The 20,968-nt window shown below is 38.8% G+C and overlaps 1 protein-coding gene across 5 annotated transcripts in view; it reads right to left on the bottom strand.

The window, feature by feature from the left end:
- Positions 1-20,968, bottom strand: part of GLO1 (glyoxalase I) — a 56,315-nt gene that overhangs the window by 30,016 nt on the left and 5,331 nt on the right. For all 5 annotated transcript variants that reach the window (XM_023212709.2, XM_023212713.2, XM_023212714.2 and 2 more), the window contains exons 2-5: positions 4,525-4,607; positions 2,147-2,287; positions 901-968; positions 105-194 (exon numbers count right to left, since the gene is read on the bottom strand). In XM_023212709.2, the coding sequence (XP_023068477.1) occupies positions 105-194; positions 901-968; positions 2,147-2,287; positions 4,525-4,607 (382 nt within the window). The remainder of the gene's footprint in view (positions 1-104; positions 195-900; positions 969-2,146; positions 2,288-4,524; positions 4,608-20,968) is intronic.

Below are 20,968 nucleotides of genomic sequence, written 5' to 3'. Positions count from 1 at the left end.
CTGTTACTTGTAGCCAAAAGGGTTTTACTACAACAGTGGCATCTCTTGGTACTTAGTAAATATTAACTAAAGACAGGCCTGAACACAGTAACTAGTAGACTCACCATCATCAGGTTTCTTCACAAATTTGACTCCCAGTTCTTCGAACCTTTTACAAGCACTGTGTACATCAGGAACAGCAATTCCAATGTGACCTTACGTGGCACCCCCCGAAAAAAGCAGAGAGAAGGAAGAAATAATTACAACAGGGTGTCCAAGTACCACAAGCAGCTTCCAGAACTTGTTTATTTCAAAACATAAGGCACTTGGGAATAGACTTAGGTAGGTTCAAAATCTATAATATGTTAAAGAACAAATATAGGTCTAATGGGCTGGGTATAAATAGTTAATTAGTTGCCCTGAATTATAAATTATTTAAAATTAACCAATATCAGCTCATATACAGTCTAATCAGTTAAGAATAATCTACACCAAAAAACAGTAATCATTTACTAATACTTAATAGGTTTGTGGTTGGCATGGACTACAGCAGCCAGCTGAAGCCTGCAATACTGTCATCTTGATTGAGAGATTGGAGAGCAAGGCAGAAGTGTATGTGCTAGCAGAAACTGGGATTAGTATTAACTGTAGCTTTTAAAAAAAAAAAGTCTACTGGAAATTAATTCTGAGACTTAAAAGTAAATCATGGTGAGACAGTAAATGTAATGTTTAGATCGAGACTCTGAAATTAAACAACTCCTAAATAAGATTATTTGTGGAAAATAAAAATAATCATATCTCTAATAAATTGATCATACTTAATTAGGACATTAATGTTTTAGGTTTATTAAAATCATAATTATACACGTAATACAAAATCACACAAATCTATATATATCACATACACACAGGCAAACTCACCAAATCCTCGAGGGTCTGAATTGCCATTGTGGTAACTCTGGGTCTCATCATCTTCAGTGCCCCAATTGCTACAAAAGGAAGGAAAACATAGCTACAATGTCCTAGGGAATAGATATTCTGAAAAGAAAGTAACATCTTTTAAATCTTACCATGTTTATATGCTACTTGACATAATTGGCCTAACCCCTGCTACACAAATATTAAGTTTTCAACTATAGAAAGGACAAATGGGCAAAGTATGATTTTAACTAGACTAAGGAGACAGTAAATACAGGTACTGGACAAGAACAATAATGAGAATAATAACAATGCTCATTTATTGTGCTCAGTAGTTTATATTTCATTTAAACCCTTAAAACAGCTCCATGGGCTAGATGTGAACATCTCCATTTTATTGATCAAACTGCCACTTACTTGTTTAGAGTCACAGACTCACATCTAAGTCTGCCTGATTCCAAAACTTTATTTTGAATCAAGGGACACACGAAATCACACACTCTGAAACCAATCTCGTTTGGTAGTTGTTAAAGTGTGCAGATAAACAACGTAAAGAAATTGCCTACATTTTTAAGTGTTCAAGTTATAAAAATATCAAATTTGAATGTTAATTATTACAAAATGGTTTGAAGAGTTTTTAAAGGAACATATGATATCACATTTCTAGATAAAAAATGTAGCAAAATAATAAAAGAATAAATTTTTGGATGCTGAAAGACTAATTATAGTACCTAAACATTAGTAACAATCAGGCAAATATCTTACAATTTCAGGGTCTTATATTCTCTATCTAAAAGACAAATGGGCCAGGCGTGGTGGCTCATGCCTATAATCCCAGCAGTCTGGGAGGCCGAGGCGGGTAAATCACTTGAGGCCAGGAGTTTGAGGCCAGCCTGGGCAACATAGTGAGACCTTGTCTCTATGCCTCCACCAAAAACAAACAAAAATAATTAGCTGGGTGTGGTGGCACACATGTGTAGTCCAAGGTGCTCAGGAGGCTGAGGCAGGAGGACTGCCTAGAAGTTAGAGGCTTCAGAGAGCCTGTCTCTAAAAAAAAAGATCTCATTTGCCCAAGAACAATACGAAGACCAAAAGATGCATGAAAAACACTTCAATATATTATTACAAATGTGAAGTGATTAGGCAGACCTGGTTTGAATTATACTGGTAAGTAAACAAAACAAAAAAGATTTTTAAAAACTACCTTAAAAAATCTAAAATATATACAAATACAGAAACTCATACTCACTGTGTCAGCTCCAGTGTAGCTTTTCTGGAGAGTGCCCAGGCTATTTTTTCCTCTTTATCTTTAGGGATGTCATTTTTATCCTCATAAGCCAAGAAATAGAGTGAAAACTTCATAGCAGGAAAATCACATTTTTGGATTAACCTGCAATGAAAAAGCAACAAGCCTGGATCGTTAACAACAGGAAAGGCTAATTCATACTATAATCAACATAACTTAATATTCAAGTTTTACTAAAAAGAAGAGCTATATGTAGTAAGCCTATTTTAATGAAAGAAGCAGGAGGAAAAGTCAGTGAAAAATATTAAAAATGCATCTGTAACTTTTTGAAATACAAAAATAAAAACTTCTATAATTCATCAATTATTTAAATATAACATTTAGCTGAAATTATGGTACTTGTTAATAAATAGAAACGGCTATCTCCAAAAGAGAATTCTGTTTATTTGTAGTGAAAAATATAAAGAACCTTGTTATTTCGTATATATACACACATACAAACACATATATAAATATATCATTCAGTTACATAAACACATTTATTGTGTTCTTACTATGCCAAAACATCTACGAAAGGAAGTTAAGGTAAGAAAGGAGGAAGGACAGACCAATATCACAGAAGACGTGAATGTCAACAGTAAGGTGGCTAACAGTATCAGATACTGCAGAAAGATCAAACAGTATTAAGACTAAGAAAAGCTCACGAGATATGGAAAGGTCCCATGAGAGCAATGTCAGCAGCATGGGAAAGCATCAGCTGGATTATACTGTACTGGGGAGAGAGAATGGCAGGTGAGCAGGTAAAACAGTAGCAAGCATGACAGTGACAATGGGGAGGTGGGCAAGGGAGCAGAGGGCAAGGAAGTCCTGAACTTTAAGTGACTTTAAATGGTGTAGGATTATTTGGCAAGGAGTAAGGTGGCATGAGAATGCATATATGAGTTTCTTTAGATTATTCAGGATTAAATGCTCAAAGATGACTTTGTTCATAATCAATAAGAGCAAATGGCTGAAGCATATAGCAAATGGTAAGTTTCTAGAGTTCTGCTTCCAATCTTTTATTTCATTATCACTGCTATATAATATGCCTTGGCCCACTTAGATCCTTGCATTGACTTATCACAAATAAGATTTACTCTAACATGTTTATAATAAAGTATCAAACACCTCAAATACTCCAATCATGAAAAACAATCTCTGCACCTACTAAAGCAGACTACACAACCCTTATGGGCCAATCAGACGGGACTAAAGGAAATGAAACTGTTGCAACTTGCTTTTCTCAGTTGTGCAAATCTTCCAGCTTACTGTCAACTTGTACCCAAGTTGTACCCTCCAATAGGAGAGCTCCACACACAAAGTCAACATTAGAGCCCATCAGACAATGGATGCAGGTTCCAGCCCTGCCATATGCCAACCATGGGATTTGGAGCTAGTAACTCCATCTTGTTAAGCTTTGCTTTTTCCATCTGTGAAATGGGGATAAAAGTTACCTCCTAAGACTGATGTGAAGACTAAACAAAATAACATTTGAAGTGCCTGGCAAAGTGTTCAATAAATCTGTTTTCACTTTGTCCTTTAAATATGTTATAAATATATTCATAATACCTTTTTCTAGAAAAAAATAATAAACTGAACAGCAGTTATCTCTGGGGAGAACAACTTGGGGAGGGAAGTCATCACTTTTCATTTTGTATTTTTCTGAACTGGCCAAATTTTCTAAATATAGACATACATTACTTAAATTTTTCTCTCAATGTGAATGGAGGTTATCTAGGCACTAAATTTAAAGATTATTTTATTATTCATATATCTATATGATCAAAAACAAAATGCTCACATAACTCAGGGAAACAAATCAAAAATATGACAAAATTATTTCTCAATATACCTCAGTAAAGCTGGAGAAAAAAAGAAAAATAAACAAATATGCTTTAGGATTGCAAGATCAGTGGATATGACCTGTCGAGCAAAAGAAAACACAGCCTAGAAAAATGGAACAGATGGTCACTTTTAAGTAAACCTATTGGTTTTCTGAGTAGTAAGTCCTTATTATCTATAACTTTTCTGAAGTAAACAAGAGTGGCCAGAACATCAAAAGGTGTCTGAATACATTAAGGATTTAGCTGGGAGCTCTCAGAGAAGGGAGGCTGGAGAAAATGCAACTATTTGTGTCTTGTTTTCCCCTTTCAGGATGGCTGGGATAGAGAAGAAAAAGAATTTAAGAGAGAAGCCCTGTCCAGCCAGGCCTAATCACAGACTCCTGGCCAAAAGAACTTCTGTTACTTCTGAAACAAACTTTAAGATGGGTCTGAAAACACTCTCTAGATTTGCAAAGCTATACATTTAAACATTAAGGTGCCAATAAGTACTTGACTTACGTCATTCCAAGAACTCTAGTATAAAAATCAAGTGACTTCTTAGGATCCTTCACTCGTAGCATGGTCTGCTGCAATAGAAAATCCTATGGAAAAATACTTATATTAAACATCTTTCACTTTTACCATTTACCAATTTACCAATATTACCACAATTTACCACATTTACCAATATTAATTGTGCTCTCTGTAACAAGATACAAAAACAGTCCACCATTATAACATAATTGTTAACTTACCACCTACAACTTGCAAGGGCTCTCTGCCCAGTGGTGTTTTCTGGTTGCAGGCCCCCGTGTGGTACAAGTCCAAAGTGTCAGAAAGTTCACACTGCAGAAATGACCTTCAACCAATGGTGGATAAAAAACCTGGCATCCTTGTCCCTTGGTGGGACAATTCGGAGGCAGGTACCACAAAGTCCCTCAAAGAATCCCCAGCAGGATTGAACCTCAGTTGCCCACATTGGTAATCCACTCGTATACACCTATGATCACCCTCTCTCCTGAACTCCACAGAGCTCTCTATGACCACTTCTCAAACTACTTACAACCACACCTTCCTCTCTAGTCTGCTTTGGGGCTACCCAAACTAAGACACTGATTTTACACATAAAGAGTTTCATCACTATAATATTTGTTGAATGAAGGCATAAATGCCCTTCTAGAATAAATTACTGGTGACCATAAAAATTAGCAAAGGGTTGCTCACAAGATCCTAGACTCCTAAATAACTAAAAGGGTAAACAGTTACTGTTGCTAACACCTTTGGGAAACTGTTCAACTTACCAGCAAACAAAAGGCTTGACTGAGAAAAGGGTAGAAGGTATGTAAATTCATGGAGTTAAGATTATTAATAGCATTAGTAATTTGACTTAGGACTTAACTATGTATAATAACTCTATATGGTATTACTATCGATAGATATTCATATCCCATGTTATAGATAAGAAACTGACACTAAGTAATTAACTGTCTAAGGCCTCTAATTTTTGGTCTCCCTTTACCATTGGTATGTACCTTCCAGAACATGAGTCTGTGAACCTCACTGGTGCTTCCTAACAGATTTTTTTTTTTTCTGTTATACCCATGGCTTGACAAAACAGGCCTGAAAATTCTGACCACTTCTTTTGAAGCCACATGCCATTTTTCTCCTATATAACCCACATCATATAAAATACAAATATAGTTCATTCAGCATCATTAGGAAATTATATTTTTCTCTTTTGCTAAATTTTAAGTAAATGAAATATAGTCTTTTAAGTATTAAAATTCTCATTTAAAACTAGCCTAAAAACTACTTTATCTTATTAAAACTGATCTTAATAAATATAATAATTAAATTCTTTATTTGCAGCTTATAATCACATACCAGGCAGGTTACACGTTTCTAGAACATTTGGATAGCTTTTCTCAGTCATATGCTACAGTCCTAAAGGTCTCGGTTTTATCAAGCAGCTGAGAAAGAGAAAAGTAGCTCTGTACATCCAAGTGCTAGCCTGGTACTCACACCTGGGCCTTGGTTTTCTCCTGTTGAACATATTTCAAGTCACTCTGTGGCTGCCATGATGTGATACCAAAATAAAAAAAAAATTTTAAAGCAGCAAGATCATATCCACTTCATATTCTGATCTAAGCATATATTAAAACAAGGCACTGTGAACACTACCAAAATAACAAACATCCTTCTTTCCCAGCTAATATGAGTGGTAGCTGCTTCTCTATTGGTTACAATGTTTGCTTGAGGAAGCCACCTGCAGGACAAAGTCTTATGTATAGTCAATGTAGGTTGTGGGTGTTAATAAATATTATTATTATTATTATTATTATTATTAGACGGAGTTTCACTCCTGTTGCCCAGGCTGGAGTGCAATGGTACGATCTTGGCTCACTGCAACCTCTGCCTCCCGGGTTCAAGCGATCCTCCTGCCTCAGCCTCCCAAGTAGCTGGGACTACAGGCACGCGCCACCACGCCCGGCTAATTTTTTTGTATTTTTAGTAGAGACGGGGTTTCACCGTGTTGACCAGTCTGGTTCTTGAACTCCTGACCTCATGATCCTCATGAATCCATGAATTCAGTCTAAGAATTCATATTCTTTGACCAAGATGTTCTCTTTCTAAAATTCTAAGGAAATACTCTGACAAAGATTTATGTACAAAGGCATCCATCACAGCACTTACACAATAACTATGTGCCAGATGCTGTTCTAAGAGATTCACAGAAACTAATCCATGTAATCTTCACAACAAGCCCATGAGATACACATTATTATCATCCCCATTTTACTGCTGAGAAAGTGTCAGAGAAATAATTCCAGCCCAAGCAATCTGATTCCAAAGTCCTTGCTTTTAAACCACTAACTTCCTCTAACAACGAAGGAATAGCTAGATAGTATAACACAGGCATAATAGAATTTTTTTTTTTTTTTTTTTTGAGACGGAGTCTTGCTCTGTCACCCAGGCTGGAGTGCAGTGGCGCGATCTCGGCTCACTGCAAGCTCCGCCTCCCGGGTTTACGCCATTCTCCTGCCTCAGCTTCCCGAGTAGCTGGGACTACAGAAGCCCGCCACCTCGCCCGGCTAATTTTTTGTATTTTTAGTAGAGAAGGGATTTCACCGTGTTAGCCAGGATGGTCTCGATCTCCTGACCTCGTGATCCGCCCGCCTCGGCCTCCCAAAGTGCTGGGATTACAGGCTTGAGCCACCGCGCCCGGCCGGCATAATAGAATATTATGGAAAACATTTAAAATGCTGCGTAGAGATACATTAAATGGCATGGAGATACATACTGATGGTATGTTAAGTCTAATAGCATGGGAATATATACAATGGTATATTAAGTTTTAAAAACATAATATATATATATACACATGCATATGAAAACAAATACCACTTAATATGCTGTTGAGATTAATTATATCTTTTTTTTTTTTTTTTTATACTTTAAGTTCTAGGGTACATGTGCATAACGTGCAGGTTACATATGTATACATGTGCCATGTTGGTGTGCTGCACCCATCAACTCGTCAGCACCCATCAATTCATCATTTATATCAGGTATAACTCCCCAATGCAATCCCTCCCCCCTCCCCCCTCCCCATGATAGGCCCCAGTGTGTGATGTTCCCCTTCCCGAGTCCAAGTGAGCTCATTGTTCAGTTCCCACCTATGAGTGAGAACATGCGGTGTTTGGTTTTCTCTTCTTGTGATAATTTGCTAAGAATGATGGTTTCCAGCTGCATCCATGTCTCTACAAAGGACGCAAACTCATCCTTTTTTATGGCTGCATAGTATTCCATGGTGTATATGTGCCACATTTTCTTAATCCAGTCTGTCACTGATGGACATTTGGGTTGATTCCAAGTCTTTGCTATTGTGAATAGTGCCGCAATAAACATACGTGTGCATGTGTCTTTGTAGTAGCATAATTTATAATCCTTTGGGTATATACCCAGTAGTGGGATGGCTGGGTCATATGGTACATCTAGTTCTAGGTCCTTGAGGAATCGCCATACTGTTTTCCATAATGGTTGAACTAGTTTACAATCCCACCAACAGTGTAAAAGTGTTCCTATTTCTCCACATCCTCTCCAACACCTGTTGTTTCCTGATTTTTTAATGATTGCCATTCTAACTGGTGTGAGATGGTATCTCATTGTGGTTTTGATTTGCATTTCTCTGATGGCCAGTGATGATGAGCATTTTTTCATGTGTCTGTTGGCTGTATGAATGTCTTCTTTTGAGAAATGTCTGTTCATATCCTTTCCCCACTTTTGGATAGGGTTGTTTGTTTTTTTCTTGTATATTTGTTTGAGTTCTTTGTAGATTCTGGAAATGAGCCCTTTGTCAGATGAGTAGATTGCAAAAATTTTCTCCCATTCTGTAGGTTGCCTGTTCACTCTGATGGTAGTTTCTTTTGCTGTGCAGAAGCTCTTTAGTTTAATGAGATCCCATTTGTCAATTTTGGCTTTTGCTGCCGTTGCTTTTGGTGTTTTAGACATGAAGTCCTTGCCCGTGCCTATGTCCTGAATGGTACTACCTAGATTTTCTTCTAGGGTTTTTATGGTATTAGGTCTAACATTTAAGTCTCTAATCCATCTTGAATTAATCTTCGTATAAGGAGTAAGGAAAGGATCCAGTTTCAGCTTTCTACTTATGGCTAGCCAATTTTCCCAGCACCATTTATTAAATAGGGAATCCTTTCCCCATTTCTTGTTTTTCTCAGGTTTGTCAAATATCAGATGGTTGTAGATGTGTGGCATTATTTCTGAAGGCTCCGTTCTGTTCCATTGGTCTATATCTCTGTTTTGGTACCAGTACCATGCTGTTTTGGTTACTGTAGCCTTGTAGTATAGTTTGAAGTCAGGTAGCGTGACGCCTCCGGCTTTGTCCTTTTGACTTAGGATTGTCTTGGCAATACGGGCTCTTTTTTGGTTCCATATGAACTTTAAAGCAGTTTTTTCCAATTCGGTGAAGAAACTCATTGGTAGCTTGATGGGGATGGCATTGAATCTATAAATTACCTTGGGCAGTATGGCCATTTTCACAATATTGATTCTGCCTATCCATGAGCATGGTATGTTCTTCCATTTGTTTGTGTCCTCTTTGATTTCACTGAGCAGTGGTTTGTAGTTCTCCTTGAAGAGGTCCTTTACATCCCTTGTAAGTTGGATTCCTAGGTATTTTATTCTCTTTGAAGCAATTGTGAATGGAAGTTCATTCCTGATTTGGCTCTCTGCTTGTCTGTTACTGGTGTATAAGAATGCTTGTGATTTTTGCACATTAATTTTGTATCCTGAGACTTTGCTGAAGTTGCTTATCAGCTTAAGAAGATTTTGGGCTGAGACGATGGGGTTTTCTAAATACACAATCATGTCATCTGCAAACAGGGACAATTTGACTTCCTCTTTTCCTAACTGAATACCCTTGATTTCTTTCTCTTGCCTGATTGCCCTAGCCAGAACTTCCAACACTATGTTGAATAGGAGTGGTGAGAGAGGGCATCCCTGTCTTGTGCCAGTTTTCAAAGGGAACTTTTCCAGTTTTTGCCCATTCAGTATGATATTAGCTGTGGGTTTGTCATAAATAGCTCTTATTATTTTGAGGTACGTTCCATCAATACCGAATTTGTTGAGCGTTTTTAGCATGAAGGGCTGTTGAATTTTGTCAAAAGCCTTTTCTGCATCTATTGAGATAATCATGTGGTTCTTGTCTTTGGTTCTGTTGATATGCTGGATTACGTTGATTGATTTGCGAATGTTGAACCAGCCTTGCATCCCAGGGATGAAGCCCACTTGATCATGGTGGATAAGCTTTTTGATGTGCTGCTGAATCCGGTTTGCCAGAATTTTATTGAGGATTTTTGCATCGATGTTCATCAGGGAGATTGGTCTAAAATTCTCTTTTTTTGTTGTGTCTCTGCCAGGCTTTGGTATCAGGATGATGCTGGCCTCATAAAATGAGTTAGGGAGGATTCCCTCTTTTTCTATTGATTGGAATAGTTTCAGAAGGAATGGTACCAGCTCCTCCTTGTACCTCTGGTAGAATTCAGCTGTGAATCCATCTGGTCCTGGGCTTTTTTTGGTGGGCAGGCTATTAATTGTTGCCTCAATTTCAGAGGCTGCTATTGGTCTATTCAGGGATTCAACTTCTTCCTGGTTTAGTCTTGGAAGAGTGTACGCGTCCAGGAAATTATCCATTTCTTCTAGATTTTCTAGTTGATTTGCGTAGAGGTGTTTGTAGTATTCTCTGATGGTAGTTTGTATTTCTGTGGGGTCGGTGGTGATATCCCCTTTATCATTTTTTATTGCGTCTATTTGATTCCTCTCTCTTTTCTTCTTTATTAATCTTGCTAGCGGTCTGTCAATTTTGTTGATCTTTTCAAAAAACCAACTCCTGGATTCATTGATTTTTTGGAGGGTTTTTTGTGTCTCTATCTCCTTCAGTTCTGCTCTGATCTTAGTTATTTCTTGCCTTCTGCTAGCTTTTGAATGTGTTTGCTCTTGCCTCTCTAGTTCTTTTAATTGTGATGTTAGAGTGTCAATTTTAGATCTTTCCTGCTTTCTCTTGTGGGCACTTAGTGTTATAAATTTCCCTCTACATACTGCTTTAAATGTGTCCCAGAGATTCTGGTATGTTGTATCTTTGTTCTCATTGGATTCAAAGAACATCTTTATTTCTGCTTTCATTTCGTTATGTACCCAGTAGTCATTCAGGAGCAGGTTGTTCAGTTTCCATGTAGTTGAGCGGTTTTGATTGAATTTCTTAGTCCTGAGTTCTAGTTTGATTGCACTGTGGTCAGAGAGACAGTTTGTTATAATTTCTGTTCTTTTACATTTGCTGAGGAGTGCTTTACTTCCAATTATGTGGTCAATTTTGGAATAAGTGTGATGTGGTGCTGAGAAGAATGTATATTCTGTTGACTTGGGGTGGAGAGTTCTATAGATGTCTATTAGGTCCGCTTGGTGCAGAGATGAGTTCAATTCCTGGATATCCTTGTTAACTTTCTGTCTCGTTGATCTGTCTAATGTTGACAGTGGAGTGTTGAAGTCTCCCATTATTATTGTATGGGAGTCTAAGTCTCTTTGTAAGTCTCTAAGGACTTGCTTTATGAATCTGGGTGCTCCTGTATTAGGTGCATATATATTTAGGATAGTTAGCTCTTCCTGTTGGATTGATCCCTTTACCATTATGTAATGGCCTTCTTTGTCTCTTTTGATCTTTGATGGTTTAAAGTCTGTTTTATCAGAGACTAGGATTGCAACCCCTGCTTTTTTTTGTTCTCCATTTGCTTGGTAGATCTTCCTCCATCCTTTTATTTTGAGCCTATGTATGTCTCTGCATGTGAGATGGGTCTCCTGAAGACAGCAGACTGATGGGTCTTGACTCTTTATCCAGTTTGCCAGTCTGTGTCTTTTAATTGGAGCATTTAGTCCATTTACATTTAAGGTTAATATTGTTATGTGTGATCTTGATCCTGCCATTATGATATTAACTGGTTATTTTGCTCATTAGTTGATGCAGTTTCTTCCTAGGCTCGATGGTCTTTACATTTTGGCATGTTTTTGCAGTGGCTGGTACCGGTTGTTCCTTTCCATGTTTAGGGCTTCCTTCAGGGTCTCTTGTAAGGCAGGCCTGGTGGTGACAAAATCTCTAAGCATTTGCTTATCTGTAAAGAATTTTATTTCTCCTTCACTTATGAAACTTAGTTTGGCTGGATATGAAATTCTGGGTTTAAAATTCTTTTCTTTAAGAACGTTGAATATTGGCCCCCACTCTCTTCTGGCTTGTAGAGTTTCTGCCGAGAGGTCTGCTGTCAGTCTGATGGGCTTCCCTTTGTGGGTAACCTGACCTTTCTCTCTGGCTGCCCTTAAGATTTTTTCCTTCATTTCAACTTTGGTGAATCTGGCAATTATGTGTCTTGGAGTTGCTCTTCTGGAGGAGTATCTTTGTGGCGTTCTCTGTATTTCCTGAATTTGAATGTTGGCCTGGCCTGCTAGGTTGGGGAAGTTCTCCTGGATGATATCCTGTAGAGTGTTTTCCAATTTGGTTCCATTTTCCCCCTCACTTTCAGGCACCCCAATCAGACGTAGATTTGGTCTTTTGGCATAATCCCATACTTCTTGCAGGCTTTGTTCATTTCTTTTTCTTCTTTTTTCTTTTGGTTTCTCTTCTCGCTTCATTTCATTCATTTGATCCTCAATCGCTGATACTCTTTCTTCCAGTTGATCGAGTCGGTTACTGAAGCTTGTGCATTTGTCACGTATTTCTCGTGTCATGGTTTTCATCTCTGTCATTTCGTTTATGACCTTCTCTGCATTAATTAGTCTAGCTGTCAATTCTTCCACTTTTTTTTCAAGATTTTTAGTTTCTTTGCGCTGGGTACGTAATTCCTCCTTTAGCTCTGAGAGGTTTGATGGACTGAAGCCTTCTTCTCTCATCTCATCAAAATCATTCTCTGACCAGCTTTGATCCGTTGCTGGCGATGGGCTGTGCTCCTTTGCAGGAGGAGATGCGCTCTTATTTTTTGAATTTCCAGCTTTTCTGCCCTGCTTTTTCCCCATCTTTGTGGTTTTATCTGTCACTGGTCTTTGATGATGGTGACGTACTGATGGGGTTTTGATTTAGGTGTCCTTCCTGTTTGATAGGTTTCCTTCTGACTGTCAGGACCCTCAGCTATAGGTCTGTTGGAGATTGCTTGAGGTGGTGATGATGATTTTCTAACAAATTAGAGAGTTATGGTTGCTTAATTTTATCATATCAATAAATCTCTGTAATAGGTAAATATCTTTACAGTCCTATAGTAGGTTCTTTTGGTGCCTTAATGACTTTTTTTCCCATAGATGATGTAAAGAAGGTACGTGTTTCTGAATTATCGGTTACGTCCTTTTATCACGAACGGAAAACCTGTCCCCGACCGTGGCTCCTCCTCCCCAAGCAGTGGCGCTCGCTGGACAAGTGTCCTCAGACAGTCCAGAAAGTTTGCGCTGCGGTCCCGGGGACGCCTGCGCTGGACCCCGCGAGGAAAGCGGGGCCGGCTCCTCGCCCCAGGCGCGGCAGCCACTGGAAAGTCTTGGCCCAGGTCCTCTGGGCCCAGCTCTAACTCAGGAGTGCCCGGGAAGAATGTAGGTCGTGAGAAGGTCGGAGCGCAACTTTTCGAGGGTGCGTCAGCCACTGGCTGAGCCGCGTGGGTCATGAGCTCCCCCACGCCTCTGAGATTAATTATATCTTAAAATTAATGTTACGGCCTTTAACTTTATTAAGAGAACTATGTACTATATCTGCCTAAATACATACACATAAAGAATATTAAAATTCACTTTAAAAAGTGTATACGTGGCAAAAAAAAGTAAGATATATTCAATGTTAGTGAATTTATTTATAAAATAGAGGCTTATAAATCCTTTGCTACAAATTGTCAAATGGATATAAAAACAAGTAGGGCTTATTTTTAAGAAAATGATCAAGTTATTCTATGCTCAGATAACAGAGTTTTATTTTTATCACCAAAATAGTCTATTAACTCCCTGTGCCTCTTGTAAACGCTTGCATGATCTTGAGAAAAAGTTTCTGTTGTAAAAAGTTAAGTTCCTAAAAATGACTGCTGTGTATTGGCATGGTTTTAAAATATCGTTTAAAATACATGTATCTCCTGTTTTAAAAAGATTTATGCTATGCTCATGTCTTGTCTCACCTGACAGTCCTCAACTTAACTGTGTCTTTCCCTTATCATGCTGTAAATTTAGAATAAAAATAAGATGTCTTTTATGCCTAAACTATCTTTGGTTTTACTGGGATGGCTACTGAGTGACAAAGATTTGCTCCTGTGCCTTATCAAAAGGTGAACAACAGAAATAATAAGGTTTTTTCAAGGGGAGGGGAAGTGTCATTCTCCAAATTTAATTAACAAAACTACTGTAAGAAAACTTTTTTTTTTTTTGAGACGGAGTCTCGTTCTGTCGCCCAGGCTGGAGGGCAGTGGGGCAATCTTGGCTCACTGCAAGCTCCGCCTCCCGGGTTCAAGCTATTCTCCTACCTCAGCCTTCTGAATAGCTGGGACTACAGGCGCCTGCCACCACGCCTCGCTAATTTTTGTATTTTTAGTAGAGATGGGGTTTCACCATATTGGCCAGGCTGGTCTCGAACTCCTGACCTTGTGGTCCACCCGCCTTGGCCTCCCAAAGTGCTGGAATTACAGGTGTGAGCCTACTGCGCCCGGCCAAGAAAACTTAAAAGGTACAATTAAGGATGTTTCTAGTGCATTTCCTACCTGCCTACAATACAATCCTTACAAAACTATAAAAGTGAGGCAAGGGGCCGGGCGCAGTGGCTCACGCCTGTAATCCCAGCACTTTGGGAGGCCGAGGCGGGCGGATCACGGGGTCAGGAGATCGAGACCATCCTGGCTAACACGGTGAAACCCCGTCTCTACTAAAAATACAAAAAAGCCGGGCGTAGTGGCGGGCGCCTGTAGTCCCAGCTACTCGGGAAGCTGAGGCAGGAGAATGGCGTGAACCCGGGAGGCGGAGCTTGCAGTGAGCCGAGATCGGGCCACTGCACTCCAGCCTGGGCGACAGAGTGAGACTCCGTCTCAAAAAAAAAAAAAAAAAAAGTGAGGCAAGGATGTGAACCAAAGGATTAAGGCCCCTTTAAGCACCAGTAAATGGATTTGGTTTTTTTTTTTTTTTTTGGCATAAGGGATGAGAATCAGGTACAGCTTCACTTTTAACCTAAGGATGTCCAATTGCTTCAGCACCATTTGTTGAGCCTATCCTTCCTCCAGTGAACTGCTTTTCATCTTTGTCAAAAAGCTGTTGGGCATACTAGTGTGGATATATTTTGGGGTTCTCTATCGTGTTTCAATGTTCTATCGCTCTGCCAATACCACAGAGTAGTGACTACTGTAGCTATGTAAGTTTTAAACTCAGGTAGACAAATTCTTCCCACTTCATTCTTTTCCATAACTGTTAGTTATTCTAGTTTTTTTGTTTTGCCTTTCAATCTAGAATAACCCTGTCTCTGTCTTTAAAAAGTTTGATAAGGAGCGTGTTAAACACATATATTGTTTTGGGGAGAATTTACATCTTTGCTATGCTGAGTCTTCCAATCACGAACACAATAAATCTCTGCATTTATTCAGATCTATGACTTTTTGCATCACCATTGCTGTTTTCAGCATATGCGTCCTGTAAATGTTTACTAGATTTATATCTAAGTATTGCATTTTATTGGGCAATTGTAAATGGTACTGTATTTTTAAATTTTTGGTGCCTGTGTGTTCTTTGCTAGTATATAGAAATGCAATTGATTTCTGTATGTTTATTTTGTACCCTGCAACCTTGCTGAACTCACTTATGAATTCTGAGAGTTTTTTGTAAATTACTTATTATTCCCTATATAGACAATCATGTCATCCTCAAATAAGGACAGTTTGACTTCTTCCTTTCCAACCTATATGTCTCTTATTTCCTTCTCTTGCTTTACTCCACTGTCTAGAACTTTCAGAACTTTGTCAAATAAGAGTGGTAACAACAGACATCCTTGTCTTATTATCAAAATTAGGGAGAAAGCACCACCACTGAGTGTAATATTAGCTCTAACTTTTCAAAAGAAGCTCTTTATCAAGTTAAAGAAATGCCCCTCTATTCCTATTTTTTTCTGAACTTAAAAAAAAATAATGAATAAGTGTTGAATTTTGTCAAATGCCTTTTCTGTACCAACTGATATGATCATGTGATTCTTCTTTACCCTCTTAATATGGTGGTTTATACTGACTGATTTTTGTATACTGAACCAGCCTTGCATCCTAGATATAAACCCTACTTGGTTAAGGTGTATAATTCTTTCTATATATATTGTTGAATTCTGTTTACTAATATTTTGTCAAGGGTTTTTACATTTATATTCATTAGAGATATTGGTCTGTAGTTTTGTTGTACTGTCTTCATTTGTTTTTGGTATCAGGGTAATATTAGCTTTATCAAATGAATTGGGAAGTGTTCTCCTGTCTTCAGTTTTCTAGAAGGGGTTACGTATAATTGATGTTAATTCTTCTTTTACATTTGGTAGAATTCTCCAGTGAAATCACCTGGGTCTGGACAGAGCTTCTTTGGAAGTTTGTTAATCACAAATCCAATTGCCTTAAGTTATAGGACTCATCATATGAATTCATATTGGATAAGGAATTCATCCAATTCAAGTTGTCAAATTTATGTATACTAAGTTGTTTTTAGTATTCCTTTATCTTTCTTACGTCAGAAAGGTCTGTAGTGTATCCCCTATTTCATTCCTGATATTGGTAGTTTGTGCTTCTTTGTTTTCATTGTCAGTCTTGCTACAGGTTTGTCGATTCTACTGGTCTTCTCAAAGAACCAGCTCTGTTTTACTGATATTCTGTTTTTAATTTCATTAATTTCTGCTTTGCTATTTCCTTCCTTCTGCTTCCTTTGGGTTTATTTTGCTCTTCATTTTCTAGTTTCTTAGGAGGAAGCTTAAGTTATTAATCTGAGACTTTTCCTCTTTTATAATGTATGCAGTCAGTGCCATAAATTTCCCCCTTTGCACTGTTTAGCTACGATCCCTTTTTCATTTTCATTCAGTTCAAAATATACATACATATATTTTTGAGACAGAGTCTTGCTTTGTCGCCCAGGATGGAGTGCAGTGGCGTGATCGCAGCTCACTGCAAGCTCCACCTCCCAGGTTCACGCCATTCTCCTGCCTCAGCCTCCCGAGTAGCTGGGACTACAGGCACCCACCACCACGCCCGGCTAATTTTTTGTGTTTTTAGTAGAGATGGGGTTTCACCATGTTAGCCAGGATGGTCTCAATCTCCTGACCTCGTGATCGCCCGCCTCAGCCTCCCAAAGTGCTGGGATTACAGGCGTGAGTCACCGCACCCGGCCTCAGCTCAAAATATTTAAAAATTTCCCAAGACTTCCTTTTTGATCCATGGAAAATTTATTTAGAAGTGTGCTGTTTAGTTTCCTAGTGCTTGAAGATGTTCTTATTATGTTTCTGCTACTAATTTCTAGTTTGATTCCACTGTGGCTGAAGAATATATCATTCGATTCTTTTAAATTTGCTGAAGTTGGCTTTAGGACTCAGGTCATGGTCTACTTTGGTATATGTTCTACAGATACTTGAAAAAAAAAGGAGAACTCTGTTGTTGTTGGGTGGAACATTCTACAAATACTAATTAGATCTTATTTGTTGATGGTATTGTTGAGTTCTTCTGTTTCCTTGTTAATTTTCTGTCTAGTTCTATCAATTGTTGAAAGAGGAGTGTTGGCTGGGCATGGTGGCTCAAGCTTGTAATCCCAGCACTTTGGGAAGCCGAGGTGAGTGGACTGCTTGAGCCCAGGAGTTCAAGACCAGCCTGGGCAATATAGTAAGACCCCATTTCTAAAAAAAATACAAAAAATTAGCTGGGTGTGGTAGCGCACACCTGTAGTCCCAGCTCCTCAGGAGGCTGAGGTAGGAGGACCCCTTGAACCCAGGAAGCAGAGACTGTAGTGAGCTGAGACAGCACCACTGCACTCCAGCCTGGGTGACAGGAGTGACACATGTCTCAAAAAAAAAAAAAAGAAAAAGTAGTGTTGAGGTCTCCAACTATAATTTTAGATTTTTCTATTTTTCCTTTCAGTTATATCAGTTTTGCTTCATGTGTTTGATAGCTCTGCTGTTTAGCAACATACATTTATAATTACTATGTCATCTTGGTCAATCACAACTCTTTTATCACTGTCTAATGTACTTCTTATGTCTGGTAATTTTCTTTGCTCCAAAATCTACCTTATGTGATATCAAGATAACCACTCCTGCTTTCTTTTGATGAATATCTGCATGATTTATCTTTTCTATCCTTTTACTTTTAACTCGTTTCTATCATATTGGAAGTGAGTGTCATGTAGACAGCATACAGCTGAGGCACGTTTTTAAATCCACTCTATCAATCATTGTCTCTTAATGTATTTATATCTAATGTAAGTACTGAAATGTTAGGGCTTAAGTTGGCCATTTTATTCATGTTTGTTTTCTGTTTGTTCTTTCTTTTTTTAATGTTTTCTTTCTTCTTTTTGCCTTTCTCTGAGTCACTGGAACATTTTTAAAATTCAATTTTGATTTATCTATAGTGTTTTTGCATGTATCTCTTTTTATAGCTTTTTAAGCAGTGGCTCTAGGTGTTACTATAGATGTATACACATATGGTGTATATATACATATACACATACACATATATACAGACATACATGTGTATATGTATATACACACACGTAACTTATCAGTCATTTGGTGACATCATTTTATTAGTTTGAACAAGGTACAGAAACCTCACCTCTCTTTAAATCCCTGTACCTTCTCCCACTTATAATTATCTTAAATATTTCCACTGCTGGGTTGGGGTGGAATTTTAGGTTCCTCATTCCTAAAGGGGATTTTTCCCCAAGAGGGGAAAGCCTGGCAGGATGAAAGTCCTGGCTCCCTACTCACCTTGGCAGGGAAAGGCTGGACAGCTCATTACATCTGGTTGGGTGAAAATCTAGGCTCCCCACTCAGCTTTTGCTGTCATGGGTGGGACTGAGGCCCCAGTGTTTCCTATGGAGCTTAATTGGAGTAGAGCAGTTATTGTCTAAAAGTTTTCTTTCTTGCCAGGTAAGACTGCCCACTTCCAGGTCCTGTGGCTAGAGAGCAGGCTTTCATTAGGCTTTTCTCTGGTCTATGTCCATCAGCATTTCCAGGTTACTAGCTTCTTCAGCTTCAAGTCTGATCTATATTAGGCAAAAAGAAAACTTAGGAAACTCATCACCTTGTTGTTTCTAGGGTCTCAAGGTCCCTAGCCAGTCTACCTTCTTCTCCCCACCTTTCAGAGTCTTTCAGTGTTTGTCTTATATATCATGTCCAGAGTTTTTAGTTGTACTTAGCAGGAGGAATAAGGAAAAGTATGTCTACTTCATCTTGTCAGAAGCAGAGTCTCTAAATGAATTTTATACAACTGCCTCTCACAATGGGATAAGAGTGTATTTGGTTACAATATGTCTATTTTCAGGATGAATCAAAACTGGTCAAAAAGCCACAACAATGACAAAAAGGTTGTTTGACTTTGTGTTTTCTCCCTACGAAATCTCAAATTTACTTCTAGTGATGTAGATTCTTATTTCTCTAGAAGTATTACTAGAGAGCTTTGTAAGAGGTTACATCTTACTTAAAGTTAAAATCTCCATTGCCTCTTATCTTAGTCCATTTAGGCTGCTGTAACAAAAATTCCATAAACTGGGTGGCTTATAAACAACAAACATTTATTTCTCACAGGTTTGGAGGCTAGGAAGTCCAAGATCAAGGCACTTGCAAATTTAGTCTCTGTCCTCATAGATGGTATCTTTGCACTGTGACCTCACATGGCAGAAGGGCTTGATCATTCTTTACAGTCTCTTGTATAGGATGCTAATTCTAATCATGAAGACTTTGACCTCATGACCTACCTAATCCCTTTCTGAAAGGCCCTACCTCCTAATACCTGCCTCAGGGATTAGGATTTCAACTAATATGAATTTTGAGGGGACACATTCAGACCATAGCACCTCTACTATCCTCAGTCTGCAGAAAGGAGAAGTTCTACACTTGCATTAGCCATGTTTTCAGAAATTAAAAAATTTCTCTGGTTTAAACAGTGTTGTGTTTTGACCTTAATAAGACTGAGACCAATTCCCTTTAGAGACTATCTACTTTGTCTCTCAAATAACTTTCAAAAGTGTTATACTGCTCCCAACAGAAAGCCTTCTTTTTTTTTCTTCAGACGGAGTCTTGCTTTGTCACCCAGGCTGGAGTGCAATGGCACAATCTCAGCTCACTGCAACCTCCACCTCCCAAGTTCAAGCTATTCTCCTGTCTCAGCCCCCCAAGTAGCTGGGATTACAGGCACGTGCCACCACGCCTGGCTAATGTTTTTGTATTTTTAGTAGAGACGGGGTTTCACCATCTTGGTCAGGCTGGTCTCGAACTCCTGACCTCGTGATCTGCCCACCTCGGCCTCCCAAAGTGCTGAGATTACAGACGTGAGCCACCGGGCCCGGCCCCAAAAGTCTTCTTAAGGCTCAACTAAACATCCAGACTTGTAAGACAACCATAGCCATAGGCCTTACATGGTACCAGTTTACTCAAAAGGGTATAAGTTAGAAAAACACAGATTGCCAACAAAGAAGTATCAGGTAGGTGTTCCTCTTCAGTGGGAGTCCTTACAGCAGTCTACACAGGTCAGGTACAGGGAGAAGATTCACACTGGGTATGAACGAGAATCACTCTAGGGCAGAAGGCCCCGTGTACCACAGGAGCCAGTATCTCTAGTAGCAACTCCATAGGCAGAACATCCAGAATCTCCACAAGGGACAGTTATAAGAGTCACTACAATCAGGGAAGTCCAAAGCTATGGCTTCCTTTCAGGTATTTACAATTCTCCCTCTCCAGATGCAATTTACCAATTGGGTTATTTTTACCATAAGCAACAAACACGATTTTTCATTGTTTCCTGGGAAACTAGGGAGTTAACAAAAAGTCAAATTTTTAAAAGGGGAAAGGGTTTGTTAACTCTTTATTACTAGGTGTCATATCTTCCACAAAACAAAAGTGAACAAAGTTGTTTTCTCCAGACTTTTTAAAATGAGCTTTTCAACTGCCTTCAGTGTATCTTGAGGAAAGCAAGAAGTGCTCACTACTTCCTGCCTAGACTATTATCTCTTTGCTTTTCGTAGGCTTATGTGCATGCAATTTGGAGTGATCTTTCCATAAAGAAAACCCTGTCATGTCATTTTTGGCTTAAAAATCAATACTTCAACGGCCAGGCACGGTGGCTCAAGCCTGTAATCCCAGCACTTTGGGAGGCCGAGACAGGCGGATCACGAGGTCAGGAGATTGAGACCATCCTGGCTAACATGGTGAAACCCCTCTCTACTAAAA

The sequence above is a fragment of the Piliocolobus tephrosceles genome, chromosome 5, assembly GCF_002776525.5.
Source record: "Piliocolobus tephrosceles isolate RC106 chromosome 5, ASM277652v3, whole genome shotgun sequence".
In the NCBI taxonomy this organism is placed as follows: domain Eukaryota; kingdom Metazoa; phylum Chordata; class Mammalia; order Primates; family Cercopithecidae; genus Piliocolobus; species Piliocolobus tephrosceles.
The sequence above is the reverse complement of the archived record's forward strand: the minus strand, read 5'-3'. Positions and strand labels throughout refer to the sequence as shown.